The sequence below is a fragment of the Rhea pennata genome, chromosome 17 (assembly GCF_028389875.1).
Source record: "Rhea pennata isolate bPtePen1 chromosome 17, bPtePen1.pri, whole genome shotgun sequence".
Lineage (NCBI taxonomy): Eukaryota > Metazoa > Chordata > Aves > Rheiformes > Rheidae > Rhea > Rhea pennata.
Genome location: NC_084679.1, coordinates 319,502 through 334,728, shown reverse-complemented (window position 1 = coordinate 334,728; position 15,227 = coordinate 319,502). Strand labels below are relative to the sequence as shown.

Below are 15,227 nucleotides of genomic sequence, written 5' to 3'. Positions count from 1 at the left end.
CCTCTCCCCTGCATTTCTGCATTAGTACAATAGCAAGTTGTATCTAAACTTGAAATCTGTGTGTAATACACTATATATTTAATAACACTTCAGAAAGATTAACCTGTCTTTTAATTAAACTCCTGCTGCATGTACAACAGTTAATAAGCTCCTTGTTCATTTTGTTATAGCTAATTCAGAAGACTATTCATAATTCTCATTAATTAGTTACTGCTGTAAAGTTGCACAGAATATTTTTAAATTCATCATGGAGTTGTCTTCCTTCATACAGCTGTTTCCTTTTCTTTATTATTTCTTCCAAAATTAAGCTTGTGAAATTCCTTTTTGATTTCCAGAAAAGATTTGTTTTTTGTCTCGGGAATTATGACAAAGATGAAAGCAGCAACTAAGGCGCATTCCACTAAGAACACCAGAAAACAATACTGTTTCAGCCCATTCTGAAAATAAAATATATCTGATTACAACATATGTCAAATATGATAGTGGGTTTTGGAAAATACAAAGCTTTCTGTTTCCTGGCAAACCTAACATTGTCACCAGATTTTTTTTTTAAATGATGATCCACCTATTATCATAACTTTACATATAGCTTTTTTTTTCGGGAAGACAAAAGACTACTAATGGTTTGCAGTACACACACACGTTATGTGCATGGGTTTAAAGTGTAATCTGACAAGTTTTTGTTACAAAAATGTTGTACTTGTGACAAACTGACAACTCATTGTTTACTCAAAGTTGCTTAGACTTAGCTGTCTCATTTTAAAAGTTGAGTTTTTTTATAAATCTTTTTATAAGTGTTTATGAAGAATTTTAACTATGAATACTTGTTCAACAGCAAGAAAAAAAAATCAAAAAAAAAGATTATTAAATTGAGATACTCTACTGCATGCAGTTCTTGTATGCTCTCAAGAATAAATACTAAAACAGGAAATAACAGGCTAGAAATGAAAGTCCATAGTATTTTCCCTAATATACTTTCTGGTCAGAGAACCCTCTGTAAGTTTAGTTTAGACAGGTTAGTGAGACCTAAGAGAAGTAAGCTACTAGCCTCAGGTGGTACTACTACTTTGACACAATAGCCAGAGAAGCTATTACAAAAATGTGTTATTTGAATCTCAGTATCTAACTAAGTTTTTCTAGTCTTGATACCTTCTCCATTTTTTAACTCTGAGGATGAAAATTACCACTCATACATTCCTTATATTTTTCACTTATTTTGTTATGTTTTATTACTGTTTAGATATTAAAAGTATTTTAAGAGTGACTGAATCTAGTTATACTCTGTTAAGGGTTTGTGCACATCCTATGTTTAACTGTTACTGTATAAGAAAAAACAATCTGAGGGAACCTAAGAGAAGAGTAAGGGAAGGTGATACAATTAGAAAAAGAAGTGTTATGGATACTTACCACTATAAAGGGAAAGAGCATTCCAATTGTGAAGAAACTAATCCAACTAATAGCTCCTCCTATCATGTAAGCAGCAGGACGTGAAGACTGTATAAATAATTCAGCTGTCAGGGTATTTGTTATGCCACCTGGGAGAATCAGTTTCAGAAACAGAATAGGTTACTATGCTAAGTGTGCATTTTCAGGTATGTTTGAAGCTGAAGAAAAGGCAATTGCTTTCAAATATGCCAGTAGCTGATCTGCTTCTCTTCAAAATTTTTCTCAATAGATTAACTGCAAAATTAGGAATCTATTGCTCATGTTGTACGTATCCTTTAAAAAAGTGTCCCTATTTCAGTGGGACTGCTCAGGGAGCTAGCGAACCTTTAAAAGCTCAACTTTGGTTGTTTTTTTTTTTTTTTTTTCCTCTTTTTGTGCAACTAGAATGCATCAAACACCAGAACTAAAACTTCCCTCGTGTCTAAATGCCATTGAGAAAAATGCACTATGAGTTTCAAAGCATGTTTCAGGTTGTATGAAACTACCCTGTTTTGATGAGATAGGACCACTTTTGTTCCTTCACATCAACAACCATACAATAAGTACTTATTGTCTGGCTCGAACAGCATAGTTTGACTTTTTTTTTTTTTTTTTTTTACCCAAACACTCATCTTACCACTTAAAAACTTTTATTAGTGTGTAATACCTGGTCCCAACCCAAAGCTCAAAATGAAGGCAAATATAGATGTCATGCTCACATATGGTACCCATGAGTATAGTTCCTGGAAAAGAAGAGAATGAGAAGTTCCAATTCAGATTTTGATTATCCAGTGTTCAGGCCTACCTTAACAGTTACATTTTCTCACACCTATTTTATTGCAACTATGACCAAGCCTCATTATACAAAAAGAAAAGCAGAAGTCTACAAAAAGTTATGATAAAATAATTAAGTCTATGCTCTGCCTAAAGCCTGGCTCAGTCAATTTTTTTGCTTGGCCTAGCAGCTTACTCTACTCCTGCATCCTTCAGCTGCCAATTCTGTGGCCTGCTTGCTAGCCTGTAGACCTACTGTACCTCCAAGCATCATACCCAAAATGTGACCATGTGATACACACACCTGTTCAAAGCAAGCTCTAAACTTTGGTGGTGTAGATGGGGAAAGTGTTACAGCTCTTTAATCCCACCTTAGTCAGCTAGGGATTTATCAGGCAATCAAATACTAAATGAATGGAGTTGCTCGCTGTTGGAGCTCCTGTAAGAAGCCATGAAGGACTCAGCACTTAACAGGGACCTGGACAGCTGCACCTACATCATGTTGCTTGGATTACCAGAAGGTAACGAGGGGTCCTCAACACTACACAGTAAGTATATAGTAGAGCATAGTCTTGAAATGTAGAGATGCATTTCTTCTAACCTTCATTTCAGGAGGTTTGTGGGACTGCCTTACTCGAGATGATAACACATGCAGAGCAATTTATGATGCATCTCTTCATACTACATCAATAAGAACATTTGCATGGTGAATTTAGGACACTATGAATACTTATAATAGGTTTTTGCAGTTTTTTTGAATTTACATTTAATTCTGATCTAATGTGTTTAAGCACATTTTGAACTTCAACATCTGTAAAAGATTTTGTTTGTCTGTTTTACAAGTAACTGAAGCAGACCGATGCTCAATCTCACTATGTAGTATTTCATCCTAAATTACTTAAAAAAATAGAGGCTGTTTTGTCATTACTTAATTTTAACAACATTAAGCACACAGCTGTAGCTTTAAGACAAATACAGGATCAAATCTCAGCTTGGACCATTCTTTTATTTTAGGGAAATATTCCAGAATCGATCAAAATCCACCTAGGAAATGTTTTAATTGCTGTCATTAATTGTGTTGCTATTTAAACCTATGCACCTCTCATCCTGAAAGGTTCTTTTGAATAGCACAGATTTTCACTCACTATTGTCATATCATGTAATATAAATTCACCCTTCTTTGCACCTGATAAGTCAGGGAGAATGTTAAAACAATACTCCAAAGGGTCATAAGCAGATACCCTCCAATGATGAGAAATCTTCTTCCCACACAGTCAATCAATAAGCCCTATGGACAAGACAGAACATTTTTGTTACAATACTGACCACATATTTACCAAAATTGTTCTTCAAGCATAAAGAGCAACAATTTTGCTTTAAGGCAGAAAAAAAAATGTTACATACGCAGGTGAGGGCTGTGAGGCATTCACAGGCTCCAGTGCCTAGTGTCACATACGGGATTTTTTCTGCTGAGATCCCAGCTTGTTTAAAAATATAAGTTGCATAGAAATAAATCTAGAATAAAAAATAAAAAGAAAGAAAAAAGGACATTAAAGATATTCCCAGTAGTTAAATCATCAGCTGGAGACAGTCAAGTTCATACTAAACATACATGTGAATATATTTTATATTGTGACTTACAAATATGATGCAGACAGCAAAGATTATATATAACTTACTATATATAATTTACTGTGTAGGTGAATATGGTTACTAGCACAAAAGCGAATATAGTTATTTAGCTTCATCATTCTTAAGCTATATATAGCAGGATAAGCTGATCCACCATTATTTACTTTTCCAGTAGAATGAAGATATAAACACAAGTATTAGGTCCTTACTGAAAAAAAAAAATGTATGAACTACTTTGTAACTTTTTTAAAACCCTTCCTGAAATTCAAACAAATTAATTCCTACCTTTGCAAATACATAGGGGAGAAATCTGTTTCAATTTAACAAACATGAATAAAGCAAAGGTACTCTTTCTCATTTATCTCATGTCTCTGAACTTCTCTACATCAATCCTTCATTTTAATAAAGGGTTATAAAACACATGGAAATTAGCAATTATTTAGGTTTGTAAGTATGAAATCTTACAGCATTTATGCCACTGAGCTGCTGGCCCATAGTCATAACAATCACAGTAATGAGCTGCCATCTCACACCACGATCAGTGAATAATTGCCAGGGTTTCTTGGATTTCTCCCCATCTAAGGCAAAACATTCCCGCTGTATGTCTTCCATCTCCATTTGATATTGTAAAGAGCCATGAAATTGCTTCAAAGCTAATAAAAAAAGAAGATGATAGATTCTTGTACATTTACCTATTGAACACAATTTCTAGAAAATCATGTTTTTCCATAATAACCTGACCTTTGCTGGGATATGAAAACTTTATGGAAAAAAAATCATTTGGTTAATAATTTAGTATTTGCTTGTTGGTCTTCCACCATAAAGGGTATTCTTTTAATTTAATTTTTGCTCTCGTGGATTTGGACATTTCATTAATGTGATTCTTCTTTTGTTCTTTGTGTTCACTTTTCTTAGAGGACTATCTCATTTTAAAATATTATGCTTGGTGAATATTTTGAAGTATTTTGTATCTGAATCACAGACCTCCAAACAGTGTTTGCAAGCACCTTATAGTCTTTTGCTTAAATTATAAGCTGATACCAAGTTTTTCTGTTAGGTCATTGCCTTTACTTTTGCCAGTGGAATGCATTTAGTGAACTACAGTAAAGAGAATAGGAAACTTTTCCAAAGCAAGTATCAACAAAATTCATTAGAATGCAAAACTGAAAGATCTCTACTAAATCAGTTCTTCTAAAATCTTCGAGATTAAGTACATCATAAGTGACGATTCGTCTTTTTAAGCAGAACAACAGAACTTCGATGATCCTGAAAGCAGAAAGTTTTCAATGCTATTGTTATTGCTAATACTGTAGTGTGTTTGAAGCTCTAGCCATTCTTCAGTATCAATTCAGGAGCAACCACAATTCTTAGGGGGGGGGCTCAAACAAAAAAATACCTCAAAACCAAAAAATATAGGGGGGAAAAAAAAAGCAATCCTTGATTATTCTGTTAAAAAAAGAGAGGCAAAGACTTCAACATGATGAGGCTTGCAAGCTTCACTTAGATTAACAAAATTGTGTTTAAAAAAAACACAAAATAAATCATAACCTGAAAGTAACAGTAAGATCATCTTGTCCATGGCTTCCCAATTAGGCAGGATTAACTCTGTATGTCATTTATAGTTATTGTGCTTTTGCAATTGTGACAGTCTATGACTATCTCTGGGGCAAAGTAAGTAGAGAGATATCAGATCAGCTGACAAACTTGGCCAGGAAGGGAAAAAGAGAGACAGACTTGCAGGTACACACAGCTATACCTAAACACTTTACTATTTTGTCTGCTTGTTTATTAATTACACAAGCTAGTGTAGCAGAAGATTTTATCTTTCCCTATGAATTTCCTTTTCCCTCTTGTCATTTCTGACAGATTTAACCTTGCCCTCGACACTTCCAGTAATGAAGCTTCTTCAGTCTCCTTTTTAATACTGTTGAAGATCCTTTCACAAGACATACTGCTCTCTCTAGGAATACTTTTTCCAGACAGGTAAAAACTCACAGGCTTATCAACAGTGCTTCAAAAAAAGAAACATTAAAAAGGCAAAGGAAGAACTGAAGTTTTCCTTATTTATGCACACAATGAGAATTAAATAAAATTAGGTAAAAATAAACTTATCAGATGCTAACAAGGTAAACTTCTAAATTATGTATATTCACATAATATTCATATTTATGTATATTCACACATGTATATTCACATACTGTTTATGCAATAACTATGTGTATTCACACACAGTTATATGATACTAGATTATCTCAGTGAGGACAAAAAGCAGACTTAGCAATCCTTGAATGCATCACGAAAGTTTAAAATTTCTGCAAATATTATCCAGCCTTATGAACAGAAGGTTTGATGCATTAGTGTCCCCTAATGATGAATAGCCAAAGAAAACAGGTTTTGCATATTTATATTTGTGTAGTATTGCTCAGAAATAAACTTTTAGATACATTGAATTCGTGTCGAAATACGTCAAAGATTTTAAACAAAGACCTTAACACATAAGCGTTTATCTTACAAAACAACAATTTGACACAAAGGAGTATCACCATCTCGAAAGAATCCATCTTGATCTAAGTAACTACTGAATGCAATCTCACAGGGACAAGTTTACAACAGCAGCAGCAAAAACTTCACAGAATCTACAGAGCTTTGGCAATACTTAACCTATCTGACCACTTTCAAACAGATTATACTTTACTCCTGGAAAAGAACGTGCTGTCCTTTGTTCTTTTCTCTCTTGTTTAGCATTTTAAATGGAAAATCTAGAGGTCACAAGTGTTATAAGACTGAGCATATTTCTGACAAATTTGAGATTCAGTATTTTATTGTCTGGGTTTGTAGACTGGGATTCCTTTCAAGTCTTTCTGTCTTTTCCCCCCCACCTTCTCCCTCCCCCCCCCCTTTTTTTGAGTGCCTTTTCATATTTAAAGGATTGACATTCCATCAAGCTGAATGAATTAAGTAGACTTATTTAAAATGGCTAATACTCTGCTCCTTGGAGTACTACTTCATGAGGTCTGTCTGGGAAGTGAAATACTATCCATGGTGTGTGAGGATACAAATGACTAACACAGTGTCTCCTTTTGGCATTTTATTAAGAAAAAAGAATCTGTTGATAATTAATTTCTTCTTGCAGTGTAGAAGAATTTTGTAATTTCAGGATAAATAAAAATCAGAAATAATCTAAATTTGTGTGTTTTAAGTTCTTCTTATAGCACATTGGCCTCACTTGCTCATTTATGCAGTACTTCACAGCTATTGTGTTATAGTTATTTCATGAGTAAAGTTTGAATAAAATGAGAACAATCATGCATCTCTCGAAGAGAAAATAACCTGAAAACTGTCATAGTTCTCCCTACATGAGACATCAGAGAGGAAAAAAGGATATTCAGAAAGATATCTAAATATTTTGAAAATAGAGATCAAAAAAATTTTCTACTAAAATAGCCAAAGATTCCCTTTTTAATATGACACCTTTTTTAATAAAAAGATCTCCTTTTTTGTCTCCTTTTTTATTATACTACTTTTAATTTCCTTTTTTTTACAGTAATAGTACAATAGTATCACTGAAAATAAAAAATATAGCTGATAACTTACATTTACTTGTGGAAATGAACAAAACAGTGAGAGATTACGTATTTTACGTATGTTATTTAATATAAGAGAAAAATTACGAAACCTTCAGAGATTTTAGCAGACAGTAACAAAATATGAACATACATCTGAATCAAGGTACTGAAGTTCTGTTCACAATCCATTACAGATTATAAAGTTCCACAAGTCATTTTTCCATATAAGCTCACTTGGTGAAAAAGCACAAGGCAAAATAATTGTGCTGTGCTGATTAAAAGAAAATGGTAATCTGGAACCCTGTATAGCCACTGTGATATTTTGAAGGTTTAGAGACAGCATAAATGCTCTAAGTTACCTTTGACACAGCTCAGCTCATCATCTCTGTCAATAAGAAGGTATCTGGGACTTTCAGGAAACCATGGCAGGAATACAAGTTGGGCAAATGCTGGGAAACAGCTGCTGGATAGCAACAAAGGCCAATATGTTTCTCCACCCAATAATTCCCTGGAGGAAGTGCAGAAGGAGGGGGGAAAAAATCATATAATTGGCTAATGGTGACCATTCAAAAGACTGTTGGGAGCAAGATGTTTCTCCCTTGAGGTAAGTTTCCCTGTAACCGGTTACCTACTTTTTGTGAACCTCAGCAGAAAGTTTGGAAAGTAAAGAGATAAGCAACACTACCTTACTGCTGCATACTGCTGTGTTGGTCCTAAGCATTATTTTCAGGTTTGTCAAAGCAGTGCTTCCTAGTAGCGTAGAAAAGTGAAAACATAAGGACCTCACCTTAAGATCAGCAGCAATACATCTGCTTTTGATAACCATAGAATAAATTACATAAGAGAAGCCCGGAGGTCATTTGATCCCACCTCCTATTCAAGCTGATCTGATGAGAAGATGTATTTAAATAGAAATTAATCATTAAAATTGGTATAGCTAGAGTCAGCAGAATGATGCATTGTGGGCAATACAAACATGTTAAAATAGAAATTGTATTGCATTTTAAATAGTGATCCTAGCTTTTAGGTAAGACAAAATTATATAGCCTGAAGCTTGTTTTCTACTTTATTTCATAGAATGTGGTAGGACTTCATGCCTGAAGTATCCAGCAAAAGTAGTTAAGAAAGTGGCAATATAGAAAAAGAAAAGGAAGTCCAGTGGCTCTAAGTACCAGCACAGAGGCACAACAGATGATATGCTATTTTTCAGGTATTAACAGTGGCTCTTAAGGCAGCTGGAAGCTTCCAGCAGAGTTCATGAAAGAAGCTGTTCATTTTGACATTGTACAGTCTCCACTCTTGGAAGTTTTCAAGACCCAACTTGATAAAGTCATTAGCAACCTGGTCTGAGCTCAGAAAGGACAAGGATCAGCTGTAGTGCTAAAACGCATAAATTAATCTTTACTCTTAGTCTGGTCTTACGAATTATGTTATGCCCCACTGTCTCCAGTAAGAAACTGGAAGAAACACCAATTCAGCATAACCGTACCTGCTTTACTGAAGCTGTTCTGGCTGACCCATCTAATCTGAGAATACCTCCATACGGAGTAGTACAGATGGTTTGCAATAGTAGAAATAAGGCAGTGAAAACAGGGTTTTCTTCCTACAGATAGATCTTCTATAGATCTACCCAGAGGTAGATCAGAGCTTCAGCTGATTCACTGTTAAAATGACTGCTTTGCAGGCAATTGAAACTCTCTACATGTGACTAATACAAAACACACACAAAAAAATGTATTTCTAACCTCAAACCAATTATTTGTCCTGCCAGAATCCCCCCTGTCAAAAAGATGGAACTGCCCATGGCCATACCACCTCTAAGATGTTTTGGGGCAACCTCCCCAAGATATAGAGGCTGCACACAGAGCCCAATACCTGCAAGAAAAAAAAATTCTTTTAATGGATTAAATTTTACTAGGTTTTCACACAGTTCATGATAATCAACATGTACCCTGGATTTCTATGCTAAAGATAGTTTGATCCTTTACCATATTCTGTTTATTGAAAAATACTGAGGCACCATTTATGACACATTGGTTTATTTTAGATTCTTTTTAACTGTCCTCTCTATTTCTTCCTAAAACTCCAGGCCTTTAAGCATTCTGATTGAGTTTACATTCAACATGCAGCATGGAACATCTGCTGCAACAAAGAGCTTGTTTTAAAGCATACAGAACTAGGAGTTTATCCTTGGAAACTCAGAACAGTTTCTTCTGAATTTTGTTGTGTTTAAAGGACTCTTTCCACAGGAGGCTGTATCAAAGTTATTTTGCCCATTATCCTGATTCAAGTTTTCTTGATCTACTTGGCTTTTGCCTCTTATAATGTTCTTCCTAAACTATTGCTACAAGAATTCCCTCAACTAGCTCTAGATAGAGTTTTTTTCAGTTCCTCCAGTGATACAATCTTTGCCACAGCCCACTGCTGAAACTTGTGACAAAATACCACCATCGTTATAAATAATTATTCCCCTTATGCCACCAGAGATATGATTTTCCATGCCTTTAATAACATGTCATATTACATTAGGTCAGCATTACAGCACTATTCTTTTTAGGCTCTAGATTTTGCTTTGAGAAGCAAATATATAAGAAATCAGACTTTTTCTGATCTCTCTATGAACTTAACAGCCTTCAGATTCCAATTCAGACTGCAGAGTATTTTTGTCACCATATTTACAAAATGGCATACAAAGATGAATCACACTATGTACAGAATCAGCAGTAATAAGTTATCATTCACTATAGTTTATTGAAAGTAGGAATAGAAATTCATTTACCTGAATTTATGCCAATCAAAAACCTGCCAACAATCAATAGCTCAAACATTCCTGTAGGAAAACTGATTCCCATTAAAATGGAGGCCAGTATTGCTATGATATTGTTCATCAAAAGAGCTCCTTTTCTAAAGGGGGAAAAAAAAAGAAAACATTATGGATACATAGAGAAACATGTTTTTTAAGACCTTTTCCTTTTTGATAATATGGAGAAAAGGGCTTTGTTCTGAAGACACTCTATTCACTAGAATCTAACAGAACTATTTACTCATATTTAAAAATAAAGTCCAAACATAAGGCATAAATACAGCAGAAATGCATAACAAGGTAGGGGCGTATTCATGTTCATTCATGCTGTATCTACATGGAATGCTTATGAAATGTTGCAAATTAGGCAGCATGTCCTTACTGGCATGAAGGCTGTAAATGTGTGTATGGGGAAACTGTGTTTCATTCCATACAATACATGCATAATTCTGCTTAGATTTCAAGAAATTTAATGGAAGGCCTGGACTGAAAGACTATAAATCATCCTTCTTCCTCTTTTAAAGTAACATTAGAATAAACCGTAAATTACTGCTAGAAAACTGCTTCCTAGTGAAAACATTTTTAATTACCTAAGGTACATTTTCTCCCATTCTTTTTCTATTTATTTACTTTACTTTACAGTGAGAAAGTGTGAAAAGAAAACATGCTATATCTCTGCTTGCTGCTACAACTCACCTGCCTAGCCGGACTGCCATGCTGCCTCCTATAAGGGCTCCACACAAGCCTCCAAGTGAAAATATAGAAGCAATGACAGACCAGAGAAAAGTCAGCAAATTCAGATTTAGCTTCTTGTGATAACGACTAGTCCAGGTTTCATTTAAAAAGCTGTGTATATGCTGCAGTACAAAAGAAAGAGGAATGTGTAGCACTATGTATAAGCCCTATAACATAGCGCTATAAATAATTTTCATCTAAATCTTGAAATCCCATTCCGGGAGCTAACAAAAAACAGCTATCTTAGTGGCATTATATTGAAAATATTAATAACTAGCAGAATCTTCTCTGAACAGAATACCATTTCCTATTCCCCATACATCTCAAAAACTGCCTAGTGGCTTTCCTTTGGTACCTTATCTCAGGACAGTCTATATTCCACTAGAGACACATAACCTTTCCATATACCACTGGGAAAGAGCTTTGAGGTCCTTCTGAATGAAAAGGGGACAGGGAAGGTGGGCGAGTCCCACTTGCTTTTAGAAACACCTCACAGAAAAGAAGTCTCTCAAAATCTAACAGATCCTACTGCCAGAAAATTCATCCTGACATTACATTTAAATTTTCTTTTTAGTGTAATCCAATACTTCAAAGTAAAATTCCCCTTTTCAACTCAAATTTTCCTTCTCCTTTCTTACAGTCTTCACATGTCAGTACTCTCCAACTGTTATTCTACACGTAAAATTTGCCTTCAGAAACTCTTGAACTGACATGCATCTGCAACTACAGACTTGTGGTTTTAGCCATCAAATACAGAATTAATACATGAACCAACTTCCTGGACACTCCCCGTTTCCAGCATACGACATCTTCCTTCATGATCAGCTTATTTTAACATCTGTGAAAAGCATACAATAGTATAGCAAATGCAGTCTTCACAGATGGATAGGAAAATAAATCAGCTGGCAGCAGAAAATTGTATCTATCACTTTAATAAGAAAGTGATTAGCTCTTTCATTAGCTCAGTCCCTCTTGAGTCAGCCATAAAGTATGCAGAATCCTCAAGGCCATAGTAATGGATGCAAAACTAACAAGTGGGTGGAAATGCTAAAGATTCAGGCTCAGACATCACCAAACCAAGTTTTTTCGCTCTCTAAAAAGATCTTTCCCAATATGCTGTCTTGTAATAGACTGCTATAACTATCTTTAATATCTGGGCTACATTAGTCAAAGGTATTAATGAAAGATGTTACTTATTCATTCAGTTAATCCTTCAAAAACAGACTTTCTAAAAGGTTTTTAGGTGGCATGTTTTTTCACTTTTATCAGACGTGGAATACCTCTAACAGGAGATATTCAAACAACAAATTCTTATGAAACCCGTTAGGAAATCAACAAGAATCCTTCATATTAGAGGAAATCTGCTTTGGTTCCCACTGCCATCACAGTCAAAGTGCATTTGGCCTCTCAGTCCAGTGAGATAGAACACCTCCCTCACAATAAAATAACCCTATGAACAGCAGCACAATGTTTTACCTGGGTGGGTGCATTGATAATGGAAACATTATATCCATATTGAAAGGTCCCTCCAATTCCCACAGCACAGACAGACAGAAATAAGGTCCAGCTGGGGAGCTAAAGAACAAAACAGAGTAATAGGGGCATTAAAGGGGTAAGGCCTTCAATTCACGCATATTCTGTCTAGAAGAAAATCACAGTGAAACAATCATTATTATGTTATTTATCATTATTATATGTCAGTTATTTTTGAACAGTGAAAGTGTTTGGTTATAAAACTATACAACTTCACAAACATCTGCAGGAGGAAAAACATTTCATGCTGACTTCAGTCATGATCAGTTGAGGTTTGCTTGATTCTTCTATGGTATTTGAGTTGATACACTGATATAGTAATTTTTTCCCCACAAATTATTACATATCTTATACTTTCTATAAATAGATAGTAATATTGATTAATTTTTAAGATAGCATGAAGATTAACTACATTAAAAGTCTGAAAGCCATAAAAGGTCATCCATGGTCCAAGCAATGTTCTCTTGTCTTTAAAACAGCCATGCTATTAATCTTCTACTTCTTTGATGTGTGTCTGTGACAGTAGATTCTTATCAAATGTTGCCATATGCCCTCTATTTCCAATTACTAAGAAGAAGAGGTAATTTTAGAACAATTCCATGCAAAAGAGTTTGGAGTTCTCAATATTATTCTGCTCTTTCCAACACCCAGAATGAGTGAAGGAGACCAGTTCTCTGATAGAGCTCATTGGTGACATCCATTGAAGTACAACGAGATCAGAGAAAAAGCAGTGTTTATCAAATATTGATTTCGTTCTTGTTGAGAAGAATTTTCTTTGACATAATCAAATGTTAAATCACATGATTGCTTGTCCTAACTCCTCCATGCCCATACTATCTTTTTCTACCAACCAGAATGAAGTTTCATGGTTAGCACTTTAATTCTAGAATAATCCAATGTCAAGACATTCCTGTAAAGATCTCACACATTTACGAAGGTCGTTGTTTTAATCTACATAATATGACCACAGACAATCAAAGCGTGCTTAACGCAGAATAAATAAAAAGCAACATCATCCTTATCAAGACTAAGAAAAAAGTAGCAGCACTGATGCATTAGCAACACCAGTCACATGTAGAAGTGCAAATCTCATTAATTACCCACAGAAATAGAAGGCAAGACCCATGGATTTGATTCCTGTCTCCGCCACTGACCATTTGACCTGAACTAGCTCCTTACTTTCCCTGCAACTCAGGTTCCTGATCAGCAGGATAGATAGTTAAAACTTATCGTTAAGAACTTCAAGTTCTTAAGGCAGAGAGGGGGAAGGAAAAAAAGAAAGGCAAATCCAGAAAAATTAACACATATCTTATAACTTATATTTTGTTACGATACCTCCATTCTTCTTCCTGCCCAAATAAATCAGTCTGCTCATTACCCTCACATGCAGTGTCACATGGGAGCTTGGAGCTTGACTTTTCAGAGCAGAGACAACAGCCTTACCTGTTCTGTGAGAGCTGCTTAACTCATGACTGCTTATGAGCACTTTCACCTAATTTCAGAAACATGCCAGAAACAAAAGCCAGCTCAACTTACACTCAGTGTAAAAACACAAGAATCAGAAAATGCGCTTTTACAGTTCCCATCTTATAACACAGCTAAGAGTCACTGGAAAACATAAAAAATTCACAAGCCTGATCATTTAATGTAATTTTGATTTGAAACTAAACATGAAACGATTAGAGACTTTCCAACTGGCAATTCATTGTTAAACTCACAAACTCTCCACAGGAGTCATCCTTGCAGGTTAAGATGGCTCTGCTTACCTTGCGCTGCATGCCAGACCCTCTCAGCAGGGGTTGGTACTCCATTCTTAGCAGGGGCTGAATTACATTTCCTCTGAAAAGTTTAGTAAACTACTCTACAGGAGTGAAAGGTGCCAAAGAAACGACGTTGCTGTTGCCCTGGAGCAGGGGCAACGGGCCTGCACTCCAGCACAGCCACCGGAATCCCTCCCAGTGCTGCACGAGACCCTCACGACAGCAACGTCCGACTTCCGTAAGCTCCTACCAAGCCACGGCGTCTAGGCAGCAACTCGCGGCGGCGCTTTCAGGGAACCCTTAACGCGGGAGCGGTTCCCCGCACCAGTGGAGCAGGAGAGGCGCCCGCAGCCAGCCCTGCCCGCGGCCCCCAGGAAAAGCAGTGCAGTTACCTCGTGCCTCGGCGGCATGCTCGGGGCGCTGGCGGCTCCACGTCACTCCGGGCAGCGGGGCAGCGAGCAGCTGTGTGCTAAGCTCCTCACCTGACAGGGATTTGGCCGTCACAGCAGCCCCCCCCGTCCGCGGCCTGGCGCCGCACCCTCGAGGCTCCCTGGGGGCCACCAGCTCTGCGCGCTCCTCGCGGCACGGCCGGACAAGGCAGCGGGGCTCCCCGCCCGCCGCCCGGCGGCAGCGCAGCAGCCGCAATCGCAGCGTCATGCCCAGGCCTGGGCTGCCCCGTGGCCAGGGCGACACCGCAGCCAGCGCGGCCTTCACACCCGGTGGGCGCCGCCCGCCGCCCGGACTACGGCTCCCGGCGTGCCCCGCGACCGCCTTCCGGCCCCGCGGCTCCCGGCGAGCGGCGCGGCCGGGACTACGGCTCCCGGCGTGCCCCGCGACCGCCTTCCGGCCCCGCGGCTCCCGGCGTGCCGCGCGGCCGGGACTACGGCTCCCGGCGTGCCCCGCGACCGCCTTCCGGCTCCCGGCGTGCCCCGCGACCGCCTTCCGGCTCCCGGCGTGCGCCAGGGTCGGACTACGGCTCCCGGCGTGCCCCGCGCCCGG

At 37.5% G+C, this 15,227-nt stretch overlaps 1 protein-coding gene across 4 annotated transcripts; it reads right to left on the bottom strand.

Annotated features, from left to right (window-relative positions):
• Nucleotides 1-93: 93 nt before the first annotated feature.
• Nucleotides 94-14,965, bottom strand: LOC134148436 (solute carrier family 2, facilitated glucose transporter member 11-like). 4 transcript variants are annotated; one of them, XM_062590493.1, is made up of 12 exons: nt 14,621-14,965; nt 12,412-12,510; nt 10,897-11,057; nt 10,177-10,301; nt 9,143-9,272; nt 7,757-7,905; nt 4,297-4,484; nt 3,604-3,714; nt 3,386-3,487; nt 2,093-2,168; nt 1,408-1,535; nt 94-437 (listed from the first exon to the last, which is right to left on the bottom strand). In XM_062590493.1, the coding sequence occupies exons 1-12, from the start codon at nt 14,636-14,638 to the stop codon at nt 264-266; spliced, it is 1,461 nt and encodes a 486-aa protein (XP_062446477.1). In that variant the 5' UTR covers nt 14,639-14,965; the 3' UTR covers nt 94-263. The 4 variants fall into 4 exon arrangements, with proteins under 4 accessions (XP_062446477.1, XP_062446479.1, XP_062446480.1 ...); XM_062590494.1 differs by having other exon boundaries at nt 300-400; XM_062590495.1 differs by lacking the exon at nt 10,897-11,057.
• Between the last annotated feature and the right edge of the window lie 262 nt (nt 14,966-15,227).

What these genes read in the sequence shown, in the direction of transcription:
- LOC134148436 (XM_062590493.1), bottom strand. An exon ending in TGAGCTGAGCTGTGTCAAAG is followed by an intron (nt 4,485 to 7,756) that starts GTAACTTAGAGC and finishes TTTTTTTATTAG; the next exon opens with CTTTGAAGCAATTTCATGGC. An exon ending in TGCTCTTTCCCTTTATAGTG is followed by an intron (nt 438 to 1,407) that starts GTAAGTATCCAT and finishes TTTTATTTTCAG; the next exon opens with AATGGGCTGAAACAGTATTG.